At 38.1% G+C, this 27,539-nt stretch overlaps 3 protein-coding genes across 3 annotated transcripts; all 3 read left to right on the top strand.

The window, feature by feature from the left end:
- Positions 1-1,667: 1,667 nt before the first annotated feature.
- Positions 1,668-7,494, top strand: LOC139613188 (interleukin-21 receptor-like). The gene is made up of 9 exons (XM_071469606.1): positions 1,668-1,939; positions 2,206-2,299; positions 3,082-3,199; positions 3,325-3,500; positions 3,701-3,852; positions 3,942-4,104; positions 4,467-4,572; positions 4,704-4,788; positions 5,423-7,494. The coding sequence occupies exons 2-9, from the start codon at positions 2,230-2,232 to the stop codon at positions 5,912-5,914; spliced, it is 1,362 nt and encodes a 453-aa protein (XP_071325707.1). The 5' UTR covers positions 1,668-1,939; positions 2,206-2,229; the 3' UTR covers positions 5,915-7,494.
- A 386-nt stretch (positions 7,495-7,880) lies between these two features.
- Positions 7,881-19,378, top strand: LOC139613555 (uncharacterized). The gene is made up of 7 exons (XM_071470308.1): positions 7,881-8,451; positions 8,596-8,865; positions 16,334-16,427; positions 16,650-16,897; positions 17,587-17,795; positions 18,081-18,240; positions 18,539-19,378. The coding sequence occupies exons 1-7, from the start codon at positions 8,148-8,150 to the stop codon at positions 18,724-18,726; spliced, it is 1,473 nt and encodes a 490-aa protein (XP_071326409.1). The 5' UTR covers positions 7,881-8,147; the 3' UTR covers positions 18,727-19,378.
- Positions 19,379-21,423: 2,045 nt separating this feature from the next.
- Positions 21,424-26,724, top strand: LOC139613558 (uncharacterized). Its single transcript, XM_071470318.1, has 4 exons — positions 21,424-22,116; positions 22,839-23,138; positions 24,492-24,582; positions 25,715-26,724. Exons 1-4 carry the CDS (start codon positions 21,729-21,731, stop codon positions 26,058-26,060), a joined length of 1,125 nt encoding a protein of 374 aa, XP_071326419.1. The 5' UTR covers positions 21,424-21,728; the 3' UTR covers positions 26,061-26,724.
- The last annotated feature ends 815 nt before the right edge of the window (positions 26,725-27,539 follow it).

The following is a 27,539-nucleotide window of genomic DNA, read 5'->3' on the forward strand; positions in this document are numbered from 1 at the left end:
AGAGCTCAACGCACTGCAACTCAGAAAACACAAATCTGAAAAGATCATAAATTTGACAACACATGTGCTGCAAATACTCACAACACAACCAAATACACAAACTTGCTGCAAATACTCTCAACACAACAGACGTGTTTCCAGGGGACACAAAAAAATACGGCTGGGACGCACTTGCATGGATGTATTACAATACATGCATTGTTATACATCCATGCGCACTTGTTGTTCAATGCTTTTAATTTCAAAACTCACAAACAACAAGTGCATCCCCGCCAGCTTTCATCACTTTTTGTGTCCCTTGCAAACACTTCTGTTGTGTTTTGCATCGTATCTGTGTATTCGGTTGTGAGTATTTGCACAATGTGTGTTGTCAGACTGTTGAGAATGCTTTCTGAATTTGTTTGTGTTTTGTCTTTTTGCATGTCTTTTCTTAAGTTGCATTGAGCTCTCAGGGCCACCGTATCTATCAGATCAATATCCATCAAACCACCTCCACTCTCTCAGACGTTTATCAGGAGAAACACCTGGGTGTTTTATAAGGTATTGTGACATGAACATTTAATAATAACTTAATAATAATCACTTTTCTTAACACAGTTACAAAGTACTTAAACAAAGGACATAAGACAGTAATAAAATTATACAGTGAAAGGTAAAACCAGATGACATAAAATGATTAATGAAATAATGCGACATAGTCAAGGAGATACAAGTCAGTTAAAATCAAGTTTAAGAGGCACATTTTTTGCTGAGGTTTCAAAGAATTATTCAGAGTGGTGTGAGGAGACTCTTTCTGCGTGTGCCCTTGTACGTATGGAGTTAACACCTTCGACGGTCATTGTGGTGATGTATATTCTCTTCTAATGGGTACACTTAAAAGTTGAGCAGCTGCATTTTGGGCCAGTTGAAGATGATTTTGTGCGTTTTTATTGAGTGCAAAGTAACAGTACCCCAGTCAAAATGAAATCAAGCTCTGAATAAGTTTTTCCAGGACAACGGTTTCATTACAGAGATGGTTCTCAGCTGCTAAAAACAACACTGACTAATCCCTCAGCATGAAGAAAAGTTTACCAGCCATTTTGACTGTCAGACCAGGAGGGGCACATTCATGTATAATCATCTTAGGCTCATTAAGCTGGAGAAAGTTACAAGACAACCGAGGGACAACCAAACTATGAGCATCAGCAAAGTGGACAGGACGATATTATAACTGTGTAAATTGAGATAAATATGGTCTACAATTGACCCTTGAGGTACACTGCAAGAACGTTTCATAGACAAGGAAATGAGTTACCAGGTTGCTGTACATACTTGTATGTGTATCAAGTGTCAAGTTTGGGTTTTTATGTTAAGGTGTTGTTTTTGGGAGGTCTACTTTTTTCTTCCTGCTCTATCTGTTGTCTGTGTATGCGTAGAGATGACAAAATCTGAAGCTGAACACCTACAATATGGGAGATTTTGGATGTTATACAGCACTGTTTGCCACCGTTATGAGAACACCGCCTTTTGGAGGAGTGATCCCTCCAGGAGATAAGTTGAAGCCTGGTACTGTGTTCACAAAATTAAAGTTTTATTTTATTTATTTATTTTGACAAAATTGATTCTTAAAAACCTTCAGTTAGAAACTTGATTATAATCATAATCCACCACAACAAATAAAAATAACCCAGAACATAAATGTTATTAATCAAAAGCACTAAAATATTACATTCTCTATCAAATTTTATTAAAAACTGGTCTAAAACAGCCTAAATTGTTTCACCTGCACTATGAAGAGAAGCATAAGCACGTGCCCCAAATGAGACTAGAAAGGTAAAAGAAAAAGAAACTTGTGACGTAAAGAGGTTTGACTTCCTGTGATACAACTGTTGATAAACTAAACCTCAGTTCCATCTCATTCAGTGTCTGAGACATCAACAGCACCAGGGCAGCCCCCAAGGTAATAACACTTTTCCATTCACTACCCATGACAACAGTTCATTTTCTTGTCTTTTTAAAATAATGGAAACTTTATGTAAATTGTAATATTTGTGAATCTTTGTGTATTTTTCTCACTCCTGTCGCAGGCATGTTTTACAGAAAGATAAATTCATGTTAGTGTAGACTGGATTGATAAATGTCTAATATTACAGAAGCAGTAGATACGGCATAATAAAACATTCAAGAAGGGTACTATATAAAGAGATGTTTTATTCATATCCGCAGAGTGATACTCATCTCCATGGAAACATGAAGTTTCCGCTGCTCCTGTTCGTGTGTTGGTGCTCCAGCATCTTCGAGGCGACCAGCTCTTTCAGAGGTACTGCTCACTTGTCTGGACACAGATGCTCTCCTCTGAGCCATTTTTGGGAGCTGCTTTAATAGGGCAGCTTATAGCACATCTCATCTTGTGGACTAGATTTGTGTGATCACTTTCTTCCCACTTGTTAAATTATTTGTGGACAGATTCAGTTTCACATGGGTATGTCACACATTCCAGTTATCAACCACAAGGGAAGATTCAAGGGAAATGTTTAACTGTAGATTAGAAATGTCAAGTAGCAATTCACATCATCCGATCATGATATTTTCTCTCTGTCATTACCCTAAACATCTAAGTTATATTTTTACTACCACAGTGGTAGAAAGTAACATTTACTCTAGGAATTTACCGAAAGAATTGAGGAAGTACTGTGCTTGACTACTTGCATTCTGTGTATACTTATACATTCCAGAGAAACACTGCAATAATTACTCCACTATATATCATCTGCTGGCTGGAGTTGCCTTTAATCATTTCACAGCCTGTCAGATTTATCTTGTTACCCTGCACTGGGAACCACTGGACTTAACTACTAAACTGAATGCAAAGTAATTAAAAAGCTCCATCTCGACCTGCTACAACTGTAAAATGCTACTTACACACTGATGCATGACTAACAATCTGATCACGTCATATATAACACTATAACACTGACAGGAGACTGGTTTATGCAGATTTTGTTAGGCAGTATTTTTTTTTTATATTGTTTAATTGTTACTTTAAGTTGTCATTAATTTTATCAAAATCTTCTTGACAACAGTCTCTTCTTCCTTGTGTAGTTGATGGATATTCATGTGTGACCAGCTACCAGGACACAATTACTTGCGTCTTGAACATCACTGGTAATCCTGCGGAACCATCCAACACCACCTACAGCCTGAAATTCTCTGGGAATGAGTAATTGCACTTCTTGCAGAATTATATCAATAAATGAAAATGTTAAATTCTTCACACAGAAATGAATGTTTTTGTTTGTGGCACATGTTGTAAACATGTTATTGTTCTCTTATTGTTTTTACCAGAAGAGTGAAATACAAGAATACCACTTGTCCACTTGTGTTGAGGAATCACACTTACAGATGTGACTGTAAAGTCCTCGAGAGAAATACTTTTCACTCATCCTATCGTTTTGTCATACAAGTTTGTAACGAATCAGCCTGCCATCCTTCAAAGTGGAGCTTTGAGCCCTTAGAGAACAGTAAGTATGAATTAATTGTATGCTTCATACTGATTATATGTGTCTGACAGATTGTGTGTGTGTTTGTGGTTTTTATGCAGCTGTGTCTACACGTGTTTGACATCCATAAAACAAAATGAGGACATTATGATTTTATCAAAGCAAAATGTACTGTATGGATGTTCATATGTGATAATGATTTGATCAATGTTTGTGAACAGTTCAGCTGACATCCCCATATGACATTGAGGTCCAAAAAACACCAGAGACTTTCAATATCACTTGGAAAAGTGGTTATGAAACACATCGGTACTTCAGCAAATGGCTTGACTATGAACTCTTACTTCAAAAATCTCACAGCAGTTGGAGCCAAGTAAGATTCACTGTCAAAAATGTCCATACTTTGATGACTTGTTTAGCTGTAATAAGTTCTAACAAAGATTGTTTTGATTCTGTCCCCAGACTCTCATACCAGAGACCAAGCAGCAGTTTGTATCAATTCCAAGATCCGACCTTGACACATATGCTACATATTGCATGAAAGTGAGATCTACACTTAAAGTTTATAAAGCACCTTGGAGTGAATGGAGTCCAACAACATGCTTGAAAGATGATGCGGAAGCAGGTAAATGCCCATTTTTCTTTAGTCAAAAGGATTCATAGCTTAACGTCCCCTGCCTGCCTATTGATGTGCAGATATACAGTATGTGAAGTCTGCTTCCTCCTGATCAGCACTGTGTGTGAGGTCTTGATGACTCTGAATTATGTGCATCTCAGTATCATCAAGAACAAGTACTGTATATTGTGTAGCCTTCTGTATGAATAGCATGAGTCACAGCCTCAAAAAAAAATTATATCTCTCTCTCTCTCTTTGATTTTATCACCACTTTTGTAGAATAATACTGATACCTCATGGACATCAGCCACCTAATAGTTTTACCGTCATCTGTGTAGTATGACTCACTAATTCTCAAGTATTTCACAAAGCTTTCTCAGAACAAGGAAACCTATTAGTCATTTTGACCAAATCTTTGGGCCCAGTGTGTGCGGTTGCTGGAGTGCTGCTGTTTGTATACTACAGTCCTACTGCAAGGTAATTCACCTGCACTTTGAAACGTTGATGAAAGGGGAAATTTAAACTTGTCATAATTTATGTAATCTGCACTGGATAACAATTGTACGATGTGATTTGATCTTTCTGATCTTTCATGATTTGTGCAACAGAATGAAGATAAAAACTCTCTCCCACACACCATCACCAGCCCCTTTCTTTCAGCCTCTTTTTCAACTACATCAAGGCAATCTCCAGGTGAGGTGGTAGGACGATGTCTTCTTGCCAAGTCTTATTGTCTGATTTTAGGAAAGTGAGCCAACTCAGCTTTTCTGCAGTTTTAATGATAACGTTTAACAACAACATCTACTTTAGGTATGAAATGTAGTCCAGAAGGTAGTCATGTTAAAGTACTTTAGGGATATTTTGGTTTTCATTTTGTTTAGTTTCATTTCAGCTGTACTCCAATTATTTCACAATGGTTTTCAGAATTACACATAAGGGTAAAAGATAATGCAGGACACAGAACAAAGCACAACACATGAGTAATAAATTCCTCAAAATCCTCTAAAACAGCATTTATAGCTTGGCCATCATTCACTCTGTCTCTGAGGTTGTACTAAATGTTAATGTTAGCATGCTAATATGTTAAAAATGACAACAGTAACATGCTGATGCCAAACAGGTGTGATGCATACCATGCTGGCAGGTGTTCGTTCATACAACAAATAAAAATTTTGACCTCGATCCAAACAACAAAGTGATTACGCTTCATCCTGAGGGGGTTGCGTATTACATTAGGTGTGTGTATGTTGTGTAAGATGTGCTACAGTACAAAGAAGTCATGTAACTTCATCACACCTGTTATATCTCCATGCTTCTGAATTTACAGGAATGGCTTTCCCCTCAAGGCAAATGTGCACAAACATACAAAACTGAGGAGGTCTTGTTAACCAATGCTGTGACAATTGTGCCGAAACCCATCACAAAGGACCTGGAAGAGAACCAAGAAATCTTCAACCCTTTATCAACACAACTGGTATTTGGTCAGTGTCAAAGCTCATATGTTGGCTTACCTGAGATGCATGAGGCCTCACAACCTATAACTATGGTCTGTCCGGGGGGAACATCTTACACTCAGCTCCCTTGCTCTGTCTGGAGCTTTGGCCCTGGAGATGTACAAGTTGTTCCATCTCCACCTCAAACTTTCCTAGAGATCAGCCATACTGATTCTGGTTGCAGTTGTGAGGACATGACCCAAAGCCCAGAGTGCAGTTTACCAAACAGTCCTGTTGATGACAGTTCACCACCATGTTTCTGTAATGATTACTGCATTCTCAACAAAACAGCAGAAGGTGTTGTTCCTGTTTTAGTGTCCAAATGAAGAACCCAGATTTTGCACATGATTCCCAGAAAGAGGATGAAAGCTGAAAATAAGGGATGATTCTTGTCAGTTGGTTTGGAGAAAGAGAAATTCACAAGATTGGTGACACTGATCGCAGTGGTTGTATTTTGCAAATTGGAGAAATCAGACTTTTTTAGTCAATCTTTTTTATTATTTGCCTTGTTGCCCTGTAGCATGTCACTGACTGACTTATTGACTGATCAATCAAGTTACACCATTGGTTCGACCAGCCAAGTGTTGAAGTTTCTCTGTTGCTCTGTCAAAGCGATTTGACAGGAACAAGCAGTGTTGATAATTTAGCGCCTTTGTCATTAGATAATCTGACTTTTCAGACTTCTTTAGTCACTTTTTTTTTTTTACCAAAACATGCATGTGGTGACAAATCAAGCAACTTTTTGGACAAACTTGGCTGTTTTCCTTAGAAGTCGCCCGTATTGTCCTGCCAGACTCGCAGACACATATACTTACCACATTGCACTGGATGTGCTTCCAATTTTCTCCGAGTGATCATTTTACAAGTTAATATTTCCCAAATCACAGCACAGCCCTTGTCTTAAGCTTAGCTTTAGCTCTCTTATATTTTAGATTTTAGCATTGCAGAGCAGCAGCTGGAAAAATGGCTTGGAAGCGATTGCTGTTAACATGCAGTCTTAATGTTCAGTCATTATTTCATACTAACAGATACAAATACAACAATTTAACATGCAAATACGACGCGGTCCAGCCATATACAAGGTTTTGAGCTAGTCTTGTTCAAACGCCATGTGTTTATACTTTGCCTGCAGCTTTTAATAAAGAAGCAACTTTGCAATTTTTTTATTTCACAGAAATACTTTTAGATATTTGCTGATGATGTGCAGCATTTCCCCAAGGGGAAAAATAAAATGTAATTCCAATATGAAAGTTTCTCTACTGTTTTTATTAGTAGTAATAAATTAATGAGGAAAGTAATTAATTAATAGTTATAGTAAAACCACAATGCCTACTAAAAAAGAACTGGATGTGTACGTATCATGCACAGTTTATGCTGTGGGTCGGTTTTAATTTATGTTCATAATGTGTGTAACTACATGGCTCAGTGTGTTGGACTGCTCCACCGCTGCTCATAGAAAGGCAGCTGATATTTTGCCTTCACATAGTTTGAAATGATTCAATGTAATCAGCCACATACACATTTTAGATATGATTAAACCAGTGGTTCTCAACCTTTTCTTTTCTTTGCTTGTGACTCCTTACAATAAAGCAGTGTCTTGCCCTATATAATGTATCAGTTGTCTATGAGTTCACAGTCCAACGAAATAGAGATTTCCCCTCTAAATGTGTCCGGTAGTCTCAAATAGGAAGCTGTTTTAGGCCCACAAAGGTAGGCTGAAACTCCAACATTTCACAAAAAAGCAAAGATTAGAAAAAAAGTCTGAAAAATGGATCCAACACTCAGATTTATTAGACTAAACTAACTGTATATAAACTAGTTAAAAGTAGCTCCACTTAAAGAAGCTACAATAGTAAACTGCTGCTTACGTACTAATGCTTTATTAATATTGTAATTTATTTTTCCGCAAAACAAGATCTTTCAGTACTTAAAGTACATTTTGCTGACAACAATTGAAATTTTACAAAATGCAGGAATTTTGAATGTGAGATTTATAACTAAGCACTTTAACATTCACATAGTTTCATAATTTAACTGCCACATGCACCAATACCTGCAACTCTACAGTAATTCAGTGTTTCAGTGTTTCTATTGGTCTGCCAACCTCAATGACAGATTAAAAAAAAATACAAAAGGAAAAGCAGCTAGGTGATACAACCAAGAGAGTGATGCATTAATAGGTATAGTCCATGAGACTGGACAGGGTGAAGTTTGCAGATGCATCAGACCTCAGATGATTTGACCCCATGTTTCTGCACCCTCCAACACAGTAGGTGGCGGTATGCACACTTTAAGTCCATTTGCAAAGACAAAGGAAAAAAATAAGAAGAAGAAAAAGAGGAGAAAAGTAGCTAGCTAGCAGTAACTAAACTGACTAAACTGACTAAATTGTGGTGTGTTGTCTTCTGTCGGCCTGAACCAGCTGTCAGGTTGCATCTGTGGCAGCCGTAAGCATCTACACCAAACTGTGACCGTGGTTCATTTCTGCTCCATATCTTTTTTTGTGTGTCGTTGTTTTTGGTGAGCAAAAAACAAGTGTTGACGACTCAGTGAGTAACGATGAGTAATAACAATAGCCGCGACCTGCCTGGTCTGCCCCTGGGTTTGCACAATGAGGACGAGGCTGTGGCCATAGAAAACGCCATCAGGGCGGCCATAAACACGGTGATGACCGTGATCTGCAGCGCCTGCAACCGCAGGGTGCTGGAGTACGAGAGGATGGTGGCTGACAGGGACGCGGAGATCCGGAGGCTGGAGTGCAAGTTGGAGAAAAGTGAAAGTGAGATGAGGATGCTGCGTGCGGAGGTTGGCAGGAGGCAGTCAAGTGACCAAATGAAAAATGAGCATGAAGTCAGATCATGTGGTGAGTAAAGCCAGTTGATGTTGAATGAAGTAGGTGATAATAAATAAATAAATAAAGTCGAGGAACAGGTCTCCACTTCACAGCTATTCAGATGTGGTCGTCAAGACCACCCACTCATTTTCTATCTGCTTATCTGTTCATCAGGTGTGGGTGCAGCGACACCCACACATCCTTCCCCGAAGAGCCATGACACGGTGGAGGCCTTTCCCCACCAACATGCCCAGACACCTTCATGGGAGGGTGAAAGAGCCCCTGGATGCCAGCCCTTTAGATGCATCACCTCCCTGGTGAAAGAGGAGCCTTCCGACTTGGAGACGGTGATTAAATGGGAAGTGTGTGAGGGGAGTTTGCTGGACCAGCAGGAGGGTCAGCGTGGAGCTGAAGATCGGCATAAAGAAAAACCTGCAAAGAAAGGTAAGTTAAGACACTTTTTTCATCTCTCAGTGCTGGTTGAGAGAGTAATAACAGTGATGAATAACCTCAACCTGTCTGGTGTGTCTGCAAAGTCAAATCAGCAAAACACAGATGAGGTTCTCGCAGTTGAAAATACCACTGTGGCTGTGATGAATGAGGTCTTGCAAGGTATCGGTCTTGTGTTCTTTTGATCATAATATCAGTAAATTTTGAAATGAATGAGTTCAATATGTTAAGAAATAACAGGTGATACGTTCTCCCTCCCACACAACTACAGGTTTTAGTCTCATGTGGTTGGTAAATTGGCAAATGTGAAATGTTAGATGGTATTAAACACCCCCTACACACACGCAAACCCAACCCCCCCACCCCCTACCAAGAAATACAAAAACACTAACTTAAAAAAAAAAACAAACACACAATCAGACAAGGTTTCACCTTCTTTGTCAAGCTCTTTTTTTCCATTCTTTACACAACTGCTTCAGCCACTCTTCATGCATACAATCAAGTATTACATAATGATTTTTTTTTAAAGAGGGCCTTAAAGAACAGTATGCTCCATCATCTCCCTTTTTATGGGTTATTGAGTGTGGCCATTGAGAAAAGGCAAATTTGCATTTTGGATGTGGTCAAAAGACATTTTGTACAACCTAGTTAATTTAAAGCACAGTGACCCTGTGTATCTGTGACAGCTCAAGGCTGTCCCACTAGTCCACACCTCTAAAGACTTAGGTTGAGGGAATAGCTCTTACTGTATAGCGCTGTGGCATTACAACAGTGATAAGTGTTGAATTCACAGTGTTCAAAAAAGAAACATAAAATATGAACAAAAGTTTATTTCTGTTTGTCAATACAAGTACAAATACTTACGCCACTAATTCCATACTACATCCTAACTACATACAGCAGCACAACAGTGTATAGTTGTCTTGGTGGTATATTTTTGCATTTAGTATAGTTTAGTATATAGTACAAAAAAAAAAATCAACGTACCTCACCATCGTTTACTGACAGGTAGTAAAAGTGTGATACACTGCCATTAAAACTTTAAAAATAGACAACTAAATCTTTATTTATTTTTTATTCTATTTAGTTATGTGTTCTGGTGTGCTAGCTAAGATTTTTTGTAGCTATGAGTAGCAGCCCCTCCAGTGGGAACAATGATAAACTGATGAATAATATACGATAAACGTATCTGTTCAGCATCTCAGTCAACCCTCACCTGGACAGTCTATTAGGCTACTGATAGATTTATTGAGTTACATAGCCAACCCATGAAGAGACAGAACAAGGGGGAAAAAAATGTTAATGAACTGAACTAAACTAAAAATGTTAGTTGTTCACGGTGATAGGAACCAGACTAGTGGTTGTTTGTCACTTTTTAATTACATTTTTGTGCTTTTTCTTTAGTGTGATATTGATATATTTACTGTTGCTGTTACCTTGTTGAGGTGTAAAAGTTAAATTTAAAAAAAAAAAAAAAATTGATTTATTTAGAATATATATATATATATATATATATATATATATATATATATATATATATATATATATATATATATATATATTATACTCTTTGAACTTCAAATTGAAGTTGCCTCTGGGTGTTTTCTTGTAAACAAGCAAGTACTTGTTATATTCAGTGTTCTTCTAAATGTAAACTTAACTATCCTTGAGGTCTAACAAACGTATATATGTACATACCAATAATTGTCAAAATAAAAAAACATATATTCTGGCAAAACTATAGCTCAGTTTCCTTTGTGCATTGCACTGTGGGACAATTGTGTTCATCAAGAGCACAGTTCAAATCAGACATTTTTAGTATTCACTATGCAGGTTTTGTGTATTTGTTCGTCTGAAAGCGTGACACTGACTTCAAAATATGTTGATTTGGTCCAACAGTACCATTTTCATTATAAACGGGAAGTGGAGAATTCAAAATGCTATGTCCTTGATTATGTGAAAGAAAACATGTCACCATAATTGCTAAATCCATCTTAACCCAGAAATGGGTTATGTCCAATGGACATAACTTTTCTAGGATGTCTAGATCTATCATTACCTCGATCTCACTTGATTTGATTGGACGTCTATAAGCCAATCACAGTGTTCCACTGTGAAGTGGACTGCGCGTGAACCACACCCCCTTTTTCAGCTAGCATGGTGAGGCATGGAGGAAGGGTCAGGCACATTTTAATCTATTAATCATGTTGTTTAAGTACATAATCTGTGTTAAACTGTGTTTAAAGTAAACGAGATGTTATATTATTTTTTCATGTTAGAGTATCATATAAAAGATTTATAACTTTTTTTTTTTTTAATCCATCCATTGGAATGGTTGAGGGATCTGAATGTCACTGGAATGGAAATGGGGAAATGAATAGGGAAATACTGTTTTGATTTATACTGAGTGTTTGATTTTTGATTTGATTTTCTAATGATACACAATAACTTGCAAAGGAAAGCCAAGACACATTAGAAACAGCACATGGCCTTCCTTGAGCAGCCCAACTCATTCAGCTGGGCCTCAAAACAGAGATGCCAGACACAAAGAGAGGAGCAACCAGATGCAAACTGAAAGGATGCACAGACAAGACCTATGTGTACTGTGATAACTGCAAGGTACATTTCTGCATGGTTCAACAGAGGAAATGTTTCAAAAATGCGTGCAGTATATAAACACCAGACTGCTGACTTTTCTTCTGCTGTGTTTCCGTCAATCAGTTTACAATGATAAAATAGTTGCAATTATAGCAACATTTGTTTCTTGATGTAACAACTCGACTGTGTGTTTTGTTTTGCCTTTGCCTTGTGGCTCATCATTGTTTTGTCAAGCTGTTTGAATTAATAGCTAAAGCTGTTGCTGTTGTGTGTTTGTTAATCATTTTTGAAGAAATAGTTTTTAAATTTTTAAAAACATTATTGTTACTACTTACTGTTTGCAATGCATAAATATTAGATTAAAAAAAAAAAAGCATCACGAGAGAACATTTCTGAAATGATCCCTTGTTTTTTTCAATGTATTTTTAAAGCATCACTCTATTCACTGATATGATTTAACCATTCATGTAAAATAAATACATTCATATTTTTGTTGAAAAAAAGCCTCTTAAGACTATTTATTGTCATTTTCACGACTAGATGGTTTCCAATTATCAATCCTTTGGAATGGATAGAAAAATAAACAGTATTTTTTAAAGTATTTGTTTTTTTTTTTGTTTGTTTTTTTTGCTGGTAATTTATGAGTGCATTTAGAGCCCTTTCAGACCAGGAAGCAACAACCGTGATGGCTTCTGATGATCCTCCAATCACGCAGCAGCAGGCACAGTGGCACACACTGTGTCCAGTGGCAAGCAAAACTTTGTTTTGGTGAAACTCAGCAGCAGAAAATCTGTGTTCTTTTACAGTGGTCTTTTTTGCTGCATCTTTTAAAATCCTAATTTCAACATATACTATATTACGTTATAATTGACGAAATGACAAAGTATATAATTGATAAATGACAAAGGTGTGCAGAACTTCTCTGAATGCAGCTGAGAAACATTCTCTTTTTGGTCAAATTTGTAGGACTTTACCAGTATGTCTTTTGCAGTCTTCAGTATCCCACAATCCACTGCACATTGCTCAGCTGTTTGATGTCTTGCCACAGTTCTTTGGATTTAGGCTGCCTGCCTGTCTTCTGTCTCTTCATGTAACCCCAGACTGACTGGGCTTTGTGGGGGACATGCTGTCTGTTGTGGGACTCCTTGTTCCTCCTGTCACTGAGGATAGTTCTCTATGACTCTGGTTGTATGTTTGGGTCGTCGTTTTACTTCTGAGTGAATTTGGGACTGATTAGGTACCTGAAACTTTTGCACAGTACAGTATATTGTTAATCAGAGGGCATTGGATAGATGGGATTGTACCCTGGTACATTGTTTGTCAGTCATGAGTCATGTGTGGAAGTGAAGCTTTACTTGCAATTTCCTGGTGTTTAAATTTGGAAATGTTCTGAATTTATGAGTTGATGAGGACTGCTCGAAGATATCTTTAGTTTTGGTCCTTGTGACTATAGACTGCCTTGTTTAGGGCCAGTACTGGTTGGGGTCCTTCGAAAGACACACCCTAATGGGCCATGTTCTTCAGATTATGTTGACCATTAAGTTATGATTCAGCTTTTGGCATCTCCCATATTCGTAGCTTAAATACTCATTAAGAGAGATGCAGAGTAGTTTTTTCCACTCCGGAAGAACTGTTGCCCAGCTGCCTATCTGATAAACTTTAACTTTACCTTTGATATTTACTGAGGAAATAAGAGGTAGGTTGCAAGCTCTTATCTAGACGGTTAATGTTAATTTAAATATCTTTTCAGTTTGGACACATAGTTTCTCTGCTTACTGCATATAAGATGGTACCACAATCAGTAGCTAGCAAACAAACAAGTTAACTTTAGCTAACCAACCAAGTTAACTAAAAGCCTCTCAATGATTGAGGTTGTCCTTGGAAAAAAATTAAATTATGTCTACTTAAAAGTCTTTTTCTTTCTGCCCAGCAACAACCACAGTTTATATTCAATATGAAACCTTAATTTAGCAGGTATCACTTTGATAACATTGTAGCAGTGTTACTCAGATGAGTGAGTCTTGAATCATTTTTTTGCATGCTATTGTGGTAAGCTATAAGTTTGAAATCTAAAAAACATGTACTGTATTGTTATTTATCTTAAAATTAAAATCACACAAAGCAAAATAGATGTGCAAATCATAGAGTACATTTTAATATGTAATAGTAATAAATTACATATTGAAATTTAATTTTGAAATGTTTCTTGGTATTTCCAACTGTTGCTATTTCCAAAATGCGATTGGCATAGAGAACTAGCACAGAGAGAGCCTTGTTATATAGTTCAGAGTTGTATTCAACAACCTGAGTACTACTACAAACTTTAGGCTGTTGAAGGCCCAAACCCCAATAATGTCAGACACATCAGCAAACCACATAACTTGTTTCATAACTTGTTGTTAGAGTCATATTCCTAAAAATATAAAAAAAAAAAAAAAAAGAGCCCAAGGTTAACGTGACTACGAAAAGTCTTTGGTATTCATTGTTACTTTGCGGTTGAGAAAGTGTTAACTTTCCGCAGGGTGAACTAGGAAGATCTGAACCATGAAAGTTTACTAAGAACTGAGAGTTGCTCGGGTTTATTTCTTCTACGAACTATGAGTGTGTGGTTTCCATATCTGACTGACAATGATAACCCCACTTCCTGCATTGTCCTTTGCGCTTAAAGAAAGGCCAACCACTCCTGCAAGCCGTGTTTTAAGAATATATGCTAGATTAATTCAGTAGCACCATTTTAGCGGTGACTTTGTAAATGGCATGGTGTCTGCATCGTGTGCACCTTGTGTGTTCAGGACTGACAAGAAAACCACTTAAGTTCTTGCCTGGAAGCACTAAGCCCACCAACAGTTTGAAGGCAGATCAGATATACACTGGATAGTATTTCCTTTGAAGCCTCCACACCAATGCAGGCATTGAGTTCGCAGGTTTTCAGTCCCCACGTCTATCAGTCCCATTCTTGTGAACGCGGTATCTCAGTAACTCCTTGAGACTTGGACTCAAGAATGAGCAGAATAGATTTTGGTGGTCAGAAGTCAAAGGTAAAGGTCACTGTGACCTCACAAACCATAGTTTTGGCCTCTTGAATGTGATATCTCAGGTATACTTTAAGGGAATATCTTCAAGTTTGGTACAAACATTCACTTGGACTCATAGTTGAACTTATTAGATTTTTTGGTCAAGGTCATGATGACCTCATGTTCTTGTGAATGCAATATATCAGTGATGCCCGGACGGAATTTCATTTCATCTGGAACAAACATTCACTTGGTCTCAATGATGAAAAAATTTGGGGGTCGAAAGTCAAAGGTCAAGGTCAATGTGACCTGACAAAAGATTTTTAAGGCATTCTCAGGAACGCCTTCAGGGAATTTCTTCCAATTTGGCACAAACGTTCACTTGGACTCAAAGATGATCTGATTAGATCCTGGTGGTCAGACGCCAAAGTCACTGTGAACACACAAAACATGTTTTTGGCTGTAACTCAAGAATTCAAACGCTAATAAACTGCTGCTGGACTTCGATAACTGCAAGGGGTTAATTTTAGCTGACTGTTCCTATTAATGTGTGTTTTGCTGTTCTGAGATGCAACATCAGATTTTGAATGTCCTCAAAGTATTCAAATATGTAACTGTTGATTGCAGTGATCCTACGAGAGTATTTTACTTTGGATACGTAGGCAAAACTTCAGTAGTGATAATTGTCAGTATAGACTTGTAATACTATTAATGAGTAAGGAAGCACATTCAACATGTTTGACCTAAAGGATACATATAATGTGTTATGGTAAAACTCAAACATTGTTTACAAGAAACTCCACTGAGTACATTTTAATTTGAATTTCAGTGAGTATAAGATTGAATCCTGCATAAATCACAAAGTTTGTTCCGCTTCTAATCAATCATATGTTTTTGAATTAATTATTTAATATTCTTCACAACCAGCATGGTATAAGATTTATTCTTATTAGGCTCATGTAATTAGACTTTGTCAGTGGTGGGGGAAAAGTGTATAAAGCAGCCCTTTTTACTTTTCTCCAGGCATCATGCTTTTTGCTATAGAAAATAAAATTGCACTCACTCTGTCCTTGGTTATTTTTGAGCTCTTATCATTTGGGGCAATGACTTAAGTAACTGACATGAGCACCTTCTGCTGGTGATCCTTCCTCTGTGTGGTTTTCTAGCTCTGACAATTCTCTTGTGTACACGCGACTTGGTTGATAATCAGCATGTGACGTAACAATTTCCCTCCACTTCAAGTAGCAAGCTGGCATGTCCTGCGTGAAAAGGATGAAGATAAAATCAGTCTTTGTGGCACTGGTTTTAGTATTCAGACCTGTAACTTGCGAAAACTACCTCCTGCAGCTGATGACTGTGATTGTACCATTTCTGTAGAGCACAACCTACAATAAGAAAAATGACAGTGGCAGAACCCCTGTTCTTGATGTGAACTCATCTTTTATGGTTCATGTTTATCCATAATGCCTGGAATTAACCATATTTTTTCACGCATCACATTGTGGTTAGATTTCATGGCAATCTATCCAATGTTTGTTGAGATGTTTCAGTCTGAACCAAAGTGGTTGGTTAACCGACCAACAGGGACAAAATACATGCTGCTGGTGTGGCTATGAAGCACTGATATCCAGCTGTAGTGAATATTTGTCCTCTCCATGGACTGTCTTCTTCGGTCTGGTGTTGGTGTTTCAACACTGAAAACAGTGCTTATATTTAACACAATGAAGTTGTTTGACAGATTTAACTGAGTTTTGCACAACTAAGATACTTTCAAATCTGTTTCTAAATAATTCATTCCACAATTTCAAATGTTTTTAGTGTGTGAACAATTTGCAAATCTTATTTTGCAGACAAGCAGGCTGAATGTGGGGCAAAAACTGCAAATCCTCAGATGACAACAGAAGAGGAAGACGAACCTGCTGCCAATCTGAAAAGGAAAGGCAGGTAAAGATTTTTCCATCCTAGTAGAATAACCAGATATACATACAAGTGGTTTATTTGATGAGTAGAAACCCAGAACCAGATTATGTGCTTGCAGTGAAAGCTCAATCTTGTTGTCTGTCTGTTTTCTGTTGATAATTATTCTTGAAGATATGGCTTAGACAGAAAACAGTGACATCACTGACCAAGTTATTTTCTGTTTCAAACTCCTTATTTTGAATCAAGGGAGAGAAACGGAGGCCACCTGCCTGAGAGTGAGGAAGAGGATGTTATTATGAAGAAACCTTGTGTGACTCAGCGATCTGCTCCTAAAACGACTGCTACAAAAAACAGTCTGGGAGATATCGGCTCACTACAGCCACAGGGGCACAGCTCCAATGGCTCTTTAACTTCAAACCTAAATGCACAAGACCCTCTAGCATGTCAGCAGCAGACATACATCACCATGACAGCCCCACAACCCACATGTGACCGTAAGAGTATCTTTTTTTTTTTTTCTCATTGTTTTTTACTAGTTATTCTGTGTTTTAATAGTAGTAGAATAGATGGATTTTTTTGTATTTTAATGGCACATCACAATCCATGAGCATGCTTGTGTGTAAATGTGTTTGTCATATCCAAATCATATTGAGAACATACATTTCTTGACCCAAGGTACTTCTCTTTTTTTCCATATCAGACAATGACCTTTGAACCTTATGAACTGAGTGTTTTATTTAGTTCCAACTAATCCGACAGAGTGAGATGTCTTGTCTCTAGTGGATCACGTTCATGGAAGGCATTTTCCCAAGAGAACTTTCTTTCATATCACATCGATAATTTAGGCTAATAAACTTTATATTTCTGAACCATTACCTTCAGTAGTTGGATCAAGAAGCTCATAAAAAATAAGGTGTGTGAGATTAAGTGGTCATTTCAACATGTTAATGTTGAAAGGCCTTTTAATCAACATTTAAATAATGTAAATATAAGTATTGGATCAAATTCAGCAGATATCAATTATAAATACTCTGATGGGGTTCAGGAACAAAAAAAACTTGGTCAGGACATCCTTAGTTTTCTGTGCAAATAATAAATAAAAAGTTGTTGTTATTTTTTTAAATTGTTATTAATGTGTTAACTTTGTTAAATTAAGATGTTTTTTTCATGTTTGTTTTTTAAGCAATCCTTCTAGAGGTCCTGGTTTCACTGGAGACCATCAAACAGCAAAACACCACCGTTCTTCAAATACTGCAGTCAGGAAATTCACCTGGAGCGCCGCTCTGTGAACCTCCAGATGTCGGGACACTTCCGCTTCCGCTCCAGTCAGTGCAGGACTTAAGAAGTTTGGAACACAGGCTCTCCACAGAACCGGAGCTGAAGAAAAAAATGGTAAGGATCTGTGACAGAATTTCTGTTGAGTTCAACCTACAATAAGAATAATGGTTGTGGCAGAGACCTCCCTGCTCTTCACATTAACTAATTTTTAGGGCTCATGTTTACCCTTAATACCTGGAATTGGACACTTTCTTCCACATTGTTCACCATCTGTGAATCAATTAAGCATACAGGGGCCTCTCCTGTTGTCTTTATGATAAATATTAAGATTTCAGAAGAAGGCTATACACTCTGTCTACATAGCAATTAAATAATTTCCATATACATACTACTTTTCAGACCTCATACCTTGGCCTGGCTGGAGGGATGACGACCAAAGAGAGTGTCTGGAGGATAATGGCCAAGCTTTTTACCAACACTTTGGCAAAGAACATTAACTGGAGGGGAAGAAATAACAAGCAGAAGATTGAGAACCTCACAATTCAGAGAGTTATCCTCAGTGAGTATGTTGTGACTTTTAATTGATGATTTGGCAAGACCATACCTCTAAGGCATGGAAAAAGAGTTAGGTCTGGTATGTAGATTGCAAAAAACTAATGGCAGTTTCATAGAATCTTGTTAGTGTCAAGGGAGCAATGACATCAAACTAAATGTTAAAGTGGGACACTCACCACTGATAAAGAAATGAGGTTGTTGTAAGAAGGTAGTCGAGTGGTGCAGTAACCTTGAATGAAAATGTGAGTACATAACGTTTTTACTGTCTTCGAACCTTTCCCTGAACCCCTCCTCTCCTGCAGATGCAGTCAGGCAGAATTCATTCTGCAAGGACGCAGTGGATGAGGAGATAGAGAGATACATAAAGCGCTGGCTGCAGCTGGCAGGAGACAGAGATGGAGGACGAAAAAGAAGACAAGACAAGGGCAAGGAAGCAAACAGCATGCAAGATTACTGTGTGGATGACATGTTTAGTAATGTGATAGAATAGTAAAAACACATGCTGTATACATCATGCAGTTAATAATATGAACATGACTGAATTAACTTCTATCATCTCAAGCTTAACTATCATGTGTAATAACAGTACATTAACAAACACTAACAAAACAGGTCCATATCCAGATGTAGATGAGCGCAAACACAGAACTACACTTAATCTTCCTTTTATCAATTCTAAGTCTTGTATGTAAAGTAGGTACTGATTTAAAAAAAAAACAAACACTTATATGTACAGTTGCTTTTCAACATATAAATTGCAAGAGTTGCACGAATACTATTATCTTTTGTTGTTTTTGTAGAGTCCTATATCATTGCACTTATACTTACATTTTTCATTATTTTATAAAATCTTTTTTTATCATTTAATCATATTTTGGTATTAGTTTTATGTTATCAATCATATTTATTTTTAATCCAGAAAATGTATTATTTGCATTAATTGTTAGTAGACCTCATACTTCTAAATGATATTATTAAAACAATCATATGAGGAATACTGTTTAAAAAAATGAATGAATAATGGGAGTTATGTCTGTTTAAATGATGTATGTGTGTGCAAGGAAGGAAGTGTATTGCAGGGAGTTTATTGCAATGACTGTTACATTGGTGATGTCAATAAATTCCTTTTGTTTCTTTATTTTTATCCATGTCCCCTTTTTTATTATTTTATCTTCCTTTTATATATCTGAAAATCAAATAATTTGATCATTTCATTATAAAAAAAAATATATAGAATATTACATAAAATTGTGTATGTGTTATGTTTAGGTCACTTCAGATCGTTATTGTTCCACAAGAAGAATTGCAACACAACAAAAAACAGTTGAAAACTTATGGTACTATGCAGAATACGAAACAGTGCTCATATGATAAACGCGAAGACAAACCACAAGAGTAAGAACAGGGATAAGGGGAAATGCTAAAGTGTGCAGGGAACCAAGATACAGCTGATGGTGTATTAGAATTCAGGGCATTTATTGCACAAGGGACACATGAAACCTTGAACCTGATGAACACAATTTTTAGAAACTCGCATGTCAGATTCTTTAACTGGGTTTAGCTTGTGTGATTTGCCAGCTGCAAGTAGCAAATAAAATTAATAAAATTTCATAAAATTCTTATATACCAGTAGGGGGAAAGTAGGTGAAAAATAGATGCATACACTAGTCAATATGAAAAAAAGCATTAATGAACAACAACAGAGTTTAAGCAATATACTGCATATTGAAGCAATATCACAGGAGAAAGTAATTTACTAAATATATGCAGCCGTGCTGATATTCAGTAAATCACTACCTTGAGTGTGATATTGCTTTTTTACAACAAGCACCATATTAGTTAACAGTAACAAGCAACAACAGATTATGATTTGTTTGTTTATTTCATCATTTATTTGGCCACGCCAACACAAATAGTTCTACAATCTATGATAGATAATTACTGTTAATGTATAATGTTAATGTGTTAACACCTGTAATGCAGAGTGATACATGTTGTTAACCTTATAATGCCAAATGCATCAAATTTGATACAAGCATTTCTGAGACCTATTGCATCACCTTATGGTAAAAACTTCACTCAAAACCCTCTTGTATCCAATCTGATACTTGTCTTCCAACCCCTGGTGGATCCCTTTATCACTACAACAATTCAAACACAGCACATGGGACAATCCAAGTTGGCCACCTTCAGATAGTTCCCAACTCACTGGATCAAGGTCAAGAAAATTGCAATTTTTACAATTTTCCAGTGACATTTTCTTTGAAATTTTTAGTAATATTCTAACATGAACACTTAATCTGTTGAAGCAAGTTATAATTACATAATTTTTTGCATTTTAGTATGTAGTAAAATCGTGTATAAAATTTGGAAAAACCTATATGCAAATAATTTTTTGTAATTTTTTTTTTTTTTTTCAAATTTTGTGAAAGGGCCAAATCAAGGTTCCAGATTCAAGAAATCAGAATTTTCTGTCCATTATTTCTGGGGTCAGGCATTACAGGGTTAAGAAAACCTATGAGATTTTTTTCTGGTTTATGTCCTGTTCATTTTCTTGTGACCTCCTCAGATTTATCCTCAGGTTGAAAAACACTAAATACTGATGTGAAGAATTCTCTACTCTACCAGGGACATAATCCTAGTGTGAGAAGTCACACATGAATCTTTTTTTAAAACTCACCATATGTCTTTGACTGTTTTTGTATAATGTAAACTGTTCATCAGGTTGGTGAAATTCCCAAAATAACAGAAAAAATAAAAAAAATACTCAGGAAATGACATGAGTGTCTTCACTGGTAGATATGGCCCTGACAGATTCACTGACAACAACAGCACATAAAGGTTGAGCCAGTAATTTTTTGTAATTTTTTTTTTTTTTTTCCAAATTTTGAGAAAGGGCCAAATAAAGGTTCCAGATTCAAGAAATCAGAATTTTCTGTCCATTATTTCTGGGGTCAGGCATTAGGCATATTAGCTCTCAATGGGATGCCTCTCATCCAATCAAATGACTTGGTCGGAACTAACTGTTGTATGAACATCTATATAACTGTTACTGCAAGAAAATAAATCTTTATTTGCAGTCGTAATGCAAATATTTTTATGGTCATACACAGATAAGACCTGTAAAAACAATAGTTTTTAATGTCAGTGTGAGCGGTCTCCACTAGGGGGCGCTGTGGCCCCCGAACCAACATCCACAGGCGGCTGTACCGAAGAAGTGAACAACAAACCAGCAACTCCGGCTCTGTACATCCGGCGTTAGTTGAATGCAACGTGAATCTCTCAAACTGTTTTGTTTGCGGTTGTTTATTCGGCATTAAAGCGTTGAAGTCGTGTGTTAAATGTGACGTCTGGTTTCGACAAGCGTGTGTGTGTGTGTGTGTGTGTGTGTGTGTGCGGGGTGGTGTCTCCGGTTGAGCCGCGGCGCCTGCTAGCCTAGCATCCTTAGCTAGCCTGTTAGCTCGTCGACATCAAAACAAGTGGATTCAGAAGATGAATTTGGCGAAAAACAGGACGCTGCACCCGCAACTGCGCGACGAGGAAACCGTGTTGGTGGAAAACGCCATCCGGCTGGCGATAGACTCGATAATAAACGTCCTGTACGGAGTCAACAGCGCCAGGACTCATGAGTACCAGCGGATGGTGGCGGACCGGGACAAAGAGATCCAGCGGCTGGAGTGCAGGCTGAGGGAGATCGAGCAGGAACTGCAGGTGCTCCGCAGACAGGGATGCACCTGCGGGTTGTTTGGAAACGAGCGCAGCCTCGCCGGGTCACAGGCCTCCGGTGACCGGCAGAAGGGAGAGCAGAGCGGGTTTGACCCGGGCTGCATGGACGCTGAGATGACAGCGGGGCAGCAGGAGTGTGAAATGAGCATCTCCTGTAAGTAAACATGAGTGCTTCCTTTTATAAATGCAAGAATGCCCAAGTGTGGGGAGAGCACTGAATTATTTTCCTCGTCTATGAAATGAATTGGACGTCACATTGCCCCTTGTTCTTTTTGCTGACGCTGGCTTTACATCTTTAATTGGGATCTAAAGGCACCACTGCAGCATGTATCATAAAGGTGAAATGATTAGTCCATTAATCAGTTAGTCAGTAAAAATAATCTATTTTTATGATAGTCGATTAATTGCTCCAAGCAAATAAATTGATTATCACAGTAGTTGCTGATTAATATCTCTCTAAATCTATGTAAATTAAAGCTATGAGTGGCTCATCTAAATGTACTTTGAGTAAACATTACTTTTTTTAAAACAGGAGACAAAAAATATGTTAGATAATGTATTTTAATGAATTAAATGAAAGAACACCTTTATTCTGCTGCAGATAAATGTATAATGTCCATGATAGTGGACACTCAGTGCCTGGAAATCAGGTTTGTTTCACACGCCACTTCATGAGAAAGTGTGAATGATGGATGAATGAGAGACTTAAGTGGCTGTGATTTTTGGAGTTGAAGGTGAACTAATTTGTTTTTGCACAAAATCATACTCAAAAATGTAGAAGTACACACACAACAGCTTTGTTAACAGTAATGAGAGTGAATGTAGTCCTTTATTTCCACCCCTGAGAATGCCGTTTCTGGTCTCCTTTCTCCGCAGTGGGTGTTTTTGCAAGACCCTCCTCACATGTCTCCTCCCAAAGCCACGAGTCGGCTCTTCCCTCATCCCCCAGCAGAATGTGCCTGGACCAGACCTGCACCTCCCACTCCTCAGAGACTTCAGGTGCATCAGAGGCAGCCAGAAATCTGCCTACATCTCCCAGCAGCCTCGTGGTCAAAGAAGAGCCGTGTGATATCGACACAGTCTTAATCAAGTGGGAAATGAGTGAGGAGAGATTCGGGGAGCATCAGGACAGCACAGGCAGCCCATGTCAGGACAGAGAGAGCCCCAGTGTAAAAAGTAATGCATCCTGCTTTTAATTCCTATTCTACTTAAATATGAATGACATTAAAGGAACATAGGGGTCTGTTTATTTAAGTGTGTTCTTCTGTTGCATGTTTGTTAACACTAGGGTCAGATTCTTGGACTGCTTACTGTTAAAGAAAAAAAAAAACATCCGAGTCTAGTTCCAAGTTTGCTGTGGTGGTGTAAGTTTATTGGAGTTCCAGGTCATGGTGAGCCTACCGACACAGAGTGGGTCGGGTATCAGGGACTGCCCCCAGAATGCAGGGCCAGAGAACAGATGTACCCTGTCCCCAGGTGTGGTCGCAGACAGTTCATGAATGGATCATATAGTGGATGTGTATCGGTTAGTCATGAGCAACAGGTAACTGTCTTACAGGAGGGTGAACTTCAGAATTTTCATCTTCTAGTTGCGGGTTAGATTCAGTTGTGGTTGTAGCCGAATACATGATTGTAGCAGTTGTTTTAGTAACCAGTGATTTGCAAACAGATTTGATGCAGGTAATTAAAAGGCTGAAAACGAGCAACAACACTTCAAATAAATCGTTAGCTGGTTGTGACCAAGTTAGGGGATGTGTACAAACTGAGGGTTTGGATATCTCTTGGAGTGGGGTTGCAAGTGACGAGTAATCAAGTATCCATTGTCTACAGTACCCAAAGACAAAGGAGTGTGATAAGGAGACTCTGATCAGCAGGGGAGGGGAGACGGGGAGGGTAGACAAAGGAGTGTGATCAGGAGACTCTGATCAGCAGGGAGGGTAGATAAAGGAGTATGATCAGCAAACTCTGATCAGCAGGGGAGGGTAGACAAAGGAGTGTGATCAGGAGACTCTGATCAGATGGGGAGGGTAGACGAAGGAGTATGATCAGGAGACTTTGATCAGCAGGGGAGGGGAGACGGGAGGGAACAACATTTGGCTGGGTTGACCCCAGACGTGTATTGGCAAATGTCCCTTCAAAAAAAAATGTATGTTGCATATGTAAGTTTTCTTCTTCACTTACTTTTCATTTGACCTTATATTTATTGATTTAAATCATAATTTTGCACATTTAAAACAATATGTTATATGTAGGGAATATTGTTGTATGGTGACATCACTGATGCATGACAGATTTTTTTTTTTTTTTTTTCGTGCTAATCTTGTTAAACAAAAAAATCGTGATCAACAAAATGGGGTATCAAAAGATTTGTCTGTTTTGGCAACCGTGTAAGTGATGTCAAATATTCCCAGAGTGTAGCAGTGTTGGGAGGAGAATCTCAGCTCAATATTATCACTGCAAAAATGTGTTACTGTCTAATTGTGGGGATTAAATGACTAAGAAAGTGTTCACCTCCTCTGATCCCTTCAGAAAAACAGGAGAACAGAGAGAGAAAAAAGTTCAGGGAGAAACCTCAAGCCGAACCAGATGGACAACAAATCACAGAGGGAGAACACCTGAGGTGAGTTACTGCACAAATGCACGTACTGAGGCAAATAACAGTCACCCTCTTACAGTTGCTACCTGTTTATTGAAGCAGAAAATCCACAATAAAATTATTGTTTTGTGTATAATTTGTCAAATGTAGACAACAAATTTTGACTATTCAGTCCTAGTTGTTGAAGAGTAGGGCTGCAAGGATGTCTTTCACTTATTAACTTATTGTGTGTTTTTGTTTGTGGGTAGTTAATTATTTATAAAATAATCTGTAAAATGCTTTCATATTTTCTCAGAGCCAAAGATAACTCATTTTTAAATTTAAAAAGGCAGCTGATGCTCACATGTGAGAAGCCAAAACCAGCAAGTGTTTCTGCTGTTTAGCTTGAGAAATGACTTAAACGATGACACAATGATCAAAATTGTTTAGTTTTCTGTTTGACTAATCAGCTGACTAATGGTTTCAGCTCTATTGAAGAGGCAGCCTCAGTAGACCAGAATACTGTGCATGCCCTAACGCTTACCAGAGATTAAAGGCATGATGTCCTCTGGGGATAATGGGCTCATCATCTTAACACTTGAGCACATAAACTCCCAGGGTGCCCTTGACGTGTCTGCTAGTGTCCAAGTGTCTGATGTGTTAATGCAGAGCTCGGTAGTGGCCAAAAACACTGGGGGAAAAGGTATTCACAGTCTGCTACCATGAAAAATCTCACATTAGACACCAGCAAACTGTTTTGCGACACTACTGACAAGTCATACCAGTAGCCATTCAGCACTGCATGGTTATATTAAGCAGAACACAGCTGTACAAATTCTTTATTCACAATTTAGTAGTTTACAAATATCAGATTTGTGATGATGTCAGGATATTTCCACTAATCAGATTTTTCCTTTAATGCCCACTGCACTTAGAAAGTTGGTAAATATTTCCATCCAACAACATCCTGACAGAGAGTATGTAACAGCAGACATTACTAAAGCATGTAAATCTGCTCATTTGTCATTTATTAGTGGACTTAAGAATAAAGTATTGCATTTGCCCATACTTACTTAAATCATAATAATAAAGCCCTAAAAATAAATCTGAAATTTAAGTGCTTGGTGAACTGCATACCCACTCCTGTGTTTCTTTTCTCACCCCTCACCTTCCTCAGAAACAAAAAGAAGAGCGTGCCGATGTCCGAGCTGCCGGAGGAGGCTCAGAGACAGAAGAGGGCAGCCTGGAGAGAAGCCTCCAGACGCTACTACGCCCGAAAAATAGCCCGCCAACAGGCAAACCCCTCACGCTCCGGGCCCTTTCCCCACATTTCAGCATCTCAGTATTCACAACCCATCTCTTTCGTGGATAAGAGGAGGAGGACGCTGATATCCGAGTTACCTGAAGAGTCTCAGACGCTGCAGAGGGAGGCGTGGAGAGCAGCGTCCAGGAGATACTACGCTCGGAAAATCGCTCGCCACCAGACGGACCCCACACAGTACGGACACCTGCTTCAGACGTAGAGTCATCTGGAGAAGCACGGGGACCCAACAGAGCTGGATCCCACATCAACAGTGGAGGAATAACGTGCACCTGATAGATAGTAATGATGCTTTTAGGGATTCAACATATTTAAAACTTCTTTTCATTATGTTCCGTAAAACACTGGACTATGTGAATGTTTGTATTTTACGGTTTATTTGTACTGATGATGTTGAGGTTTGTTTCAGTCACATGTTATGGTCCAAATAGTTTGAACCTGGTGTTTTAACTTTAATATTTGAACTGTTTTTGTGTTTCTTCAGAGCTGAATTATGCAACCAATATTCTTGAGAACAACACTCTGCATTCTCATCACTCTGGCTGTAGTTTTTCTCTCCATGACAGTCTTCTCCGGCACACTGCATGCCTGTACAAAATGCCTAATGCATAAATGTATTTTGAGGCAATATGAAGCTTTTGTACAATATTGACTCATGAGAGCCACTGTGTCGGTGCAGTGCCCCTGGAGTCCAACATCTGTCACTACAATCAAGGCATCTAAGGTCAAATTCTTATTTCAACATTTTTATGTTAACAGGAGAATTTGTTCATTTTATACTTGTAAAAACCTAAAATTTGTTTTTTTTTTTCTTTGTTTTTTTTTAGAACATGTTAAATAATAAAAAAGAAGCCAATTTGAATGCAGCTTTGTGTATTTGTGTAATTAAAGATTCTAAATCTAAAAATCTAATTATTTTTATTTTCAGATCATTTCATCTATGATTTAACCAACAATTATTATTTTCCTTTTTTTTTTTTTTTTTTTACATACCCACTCCAGTATTTGAATACATGCAAACTAGAAGCAAAATAAACTCACTGACCCCTGGGTGAAGATCGCTTTCTTTGTTCCAAAATGTGTCTCTTTTATGGAAATTGTGCAGAAGAAATGAAAAATGAAGCAGTTCCATTAATTTTTATTTTATTTTTAAATCGTTCATACACTGAATGAAATGAGACACACAATAATATCAAAGGATTGTTCCGTGGTTAATACATTCAAGCCTTCAAGTGATAGTCTACAGTAAACCTTTATACAAATATGTAGGCCTGTTTGCTGAATGAGATGAATGGGTGATCCCAATCAAGAAAAAACTTAATATGAAATATTATTATTAATAATAACAGGAGGTTGATTTGTAGCCTACAGGCTATTTCCTTATTGTGGCTTTCAAACCGTCAACAGAGCCTCCTCCTGCCCCCCAGCTAAAAAAAAACACTAGGAGTTCTTGCCACAGAGGCTGTTTGTCACTCTTCAGCCTAACATTACGCATTTTGACCGCAGCCCGACGCACAGCTGATGTTGCACAAGTGTGGTGACAACAGTATCCTATAGAACCGTGAGCATTCATCGGTCTGAAATGGGATCTGTTCCACAGCTGCTGCAGCAGATGCCCGATGAGGACAGGCGTGCGCCCGGCTGGAGCTACCCCCCACCCCACTGTGGTCTGAGCGCTGGT

The sequence above is a fragment of the Trachinotus anak genome, unplaced genomic scaffold, assembly GCF_046630095.1.
Source record: "Trachinotus anak isolate AG129_WGS33_773 ecotype Australia unplaced genomic scaffold, CSIRO_AGI_Tana_v1 ptg000032l, whole genome shotgun sequence".
NCBI classification, from domain to species: Eukaryota; Metazoa; Chordata; class Actinopteri; order Carangiformes; family Carangidae; genus Trachinotus; species Trachinotus anak.

Bases quoted from the DNA above. Each gene is read 5' to 3' on its own strand.
- LOC139613188 (XM_071469606.1), top strand. From the start codon at position 2,230: ATGAAGTTTCCGCTGCTCCTGTTCGTGTGTTGGTGCTCCAGCATCTTC. The intron at 3,200-3,324 runs GTAATTGCACTT...TGTTTTTACCAG, and splicing joins CTGAAATTCTCTGGGAATGA to AAGAGTGAAATACAAGAATA. The intron at 4,789-5,422 runs GTGAGGTGGTAG...CTGAATTTACAG, and splicing joins TACATCAAGGCAATCTCCAG to GAATGGCTTTCCCCTCAAGG.
- LOC139613558 (XM_071470318.1), top strand. From the start codon at position 21,729: ATGAATTTGGCGAAAAACAGGACGCTGCACCCGCAACTGCGCGACGAG. The intron at 22,117-22,838 runs GTAAGTAAACAT...CTTTCTCCGCAG, and splicing joins GTGTGAAATGAGCATCTCCT to TGGGTGTTTTTGCAAGACCC. The intron at 23,139-24,491 runs GTAATGCATCCT...TGATCCCTTCAG, and splicing joins AGAGAGCCCCAGTGTAAAAA to AAAAACAGGAGAACAGAGAG.
- LOC139613555 (XM_071470308.1), top strand. From the start codon at position 8,148: ATGAGTAATAACAATAGCCGCGACCTGCCTGGTCTGCCCCTGGGTTTG. The intron at 16,428-16,649 runs GTAAAGATTTTT...TTTTGAATCAAG, and splicing joins AATCTGAAAAGGAAAGGCAG to GGAGAGAAACGGAGGCCACC. The intron at 16,898-17,586 runs GTAAGAGTATCT...TTGTTTTTTAAG, and splicing joins CCCACAACCCACATGTGACC to CAATCCTTCTAGAGGTCCTG.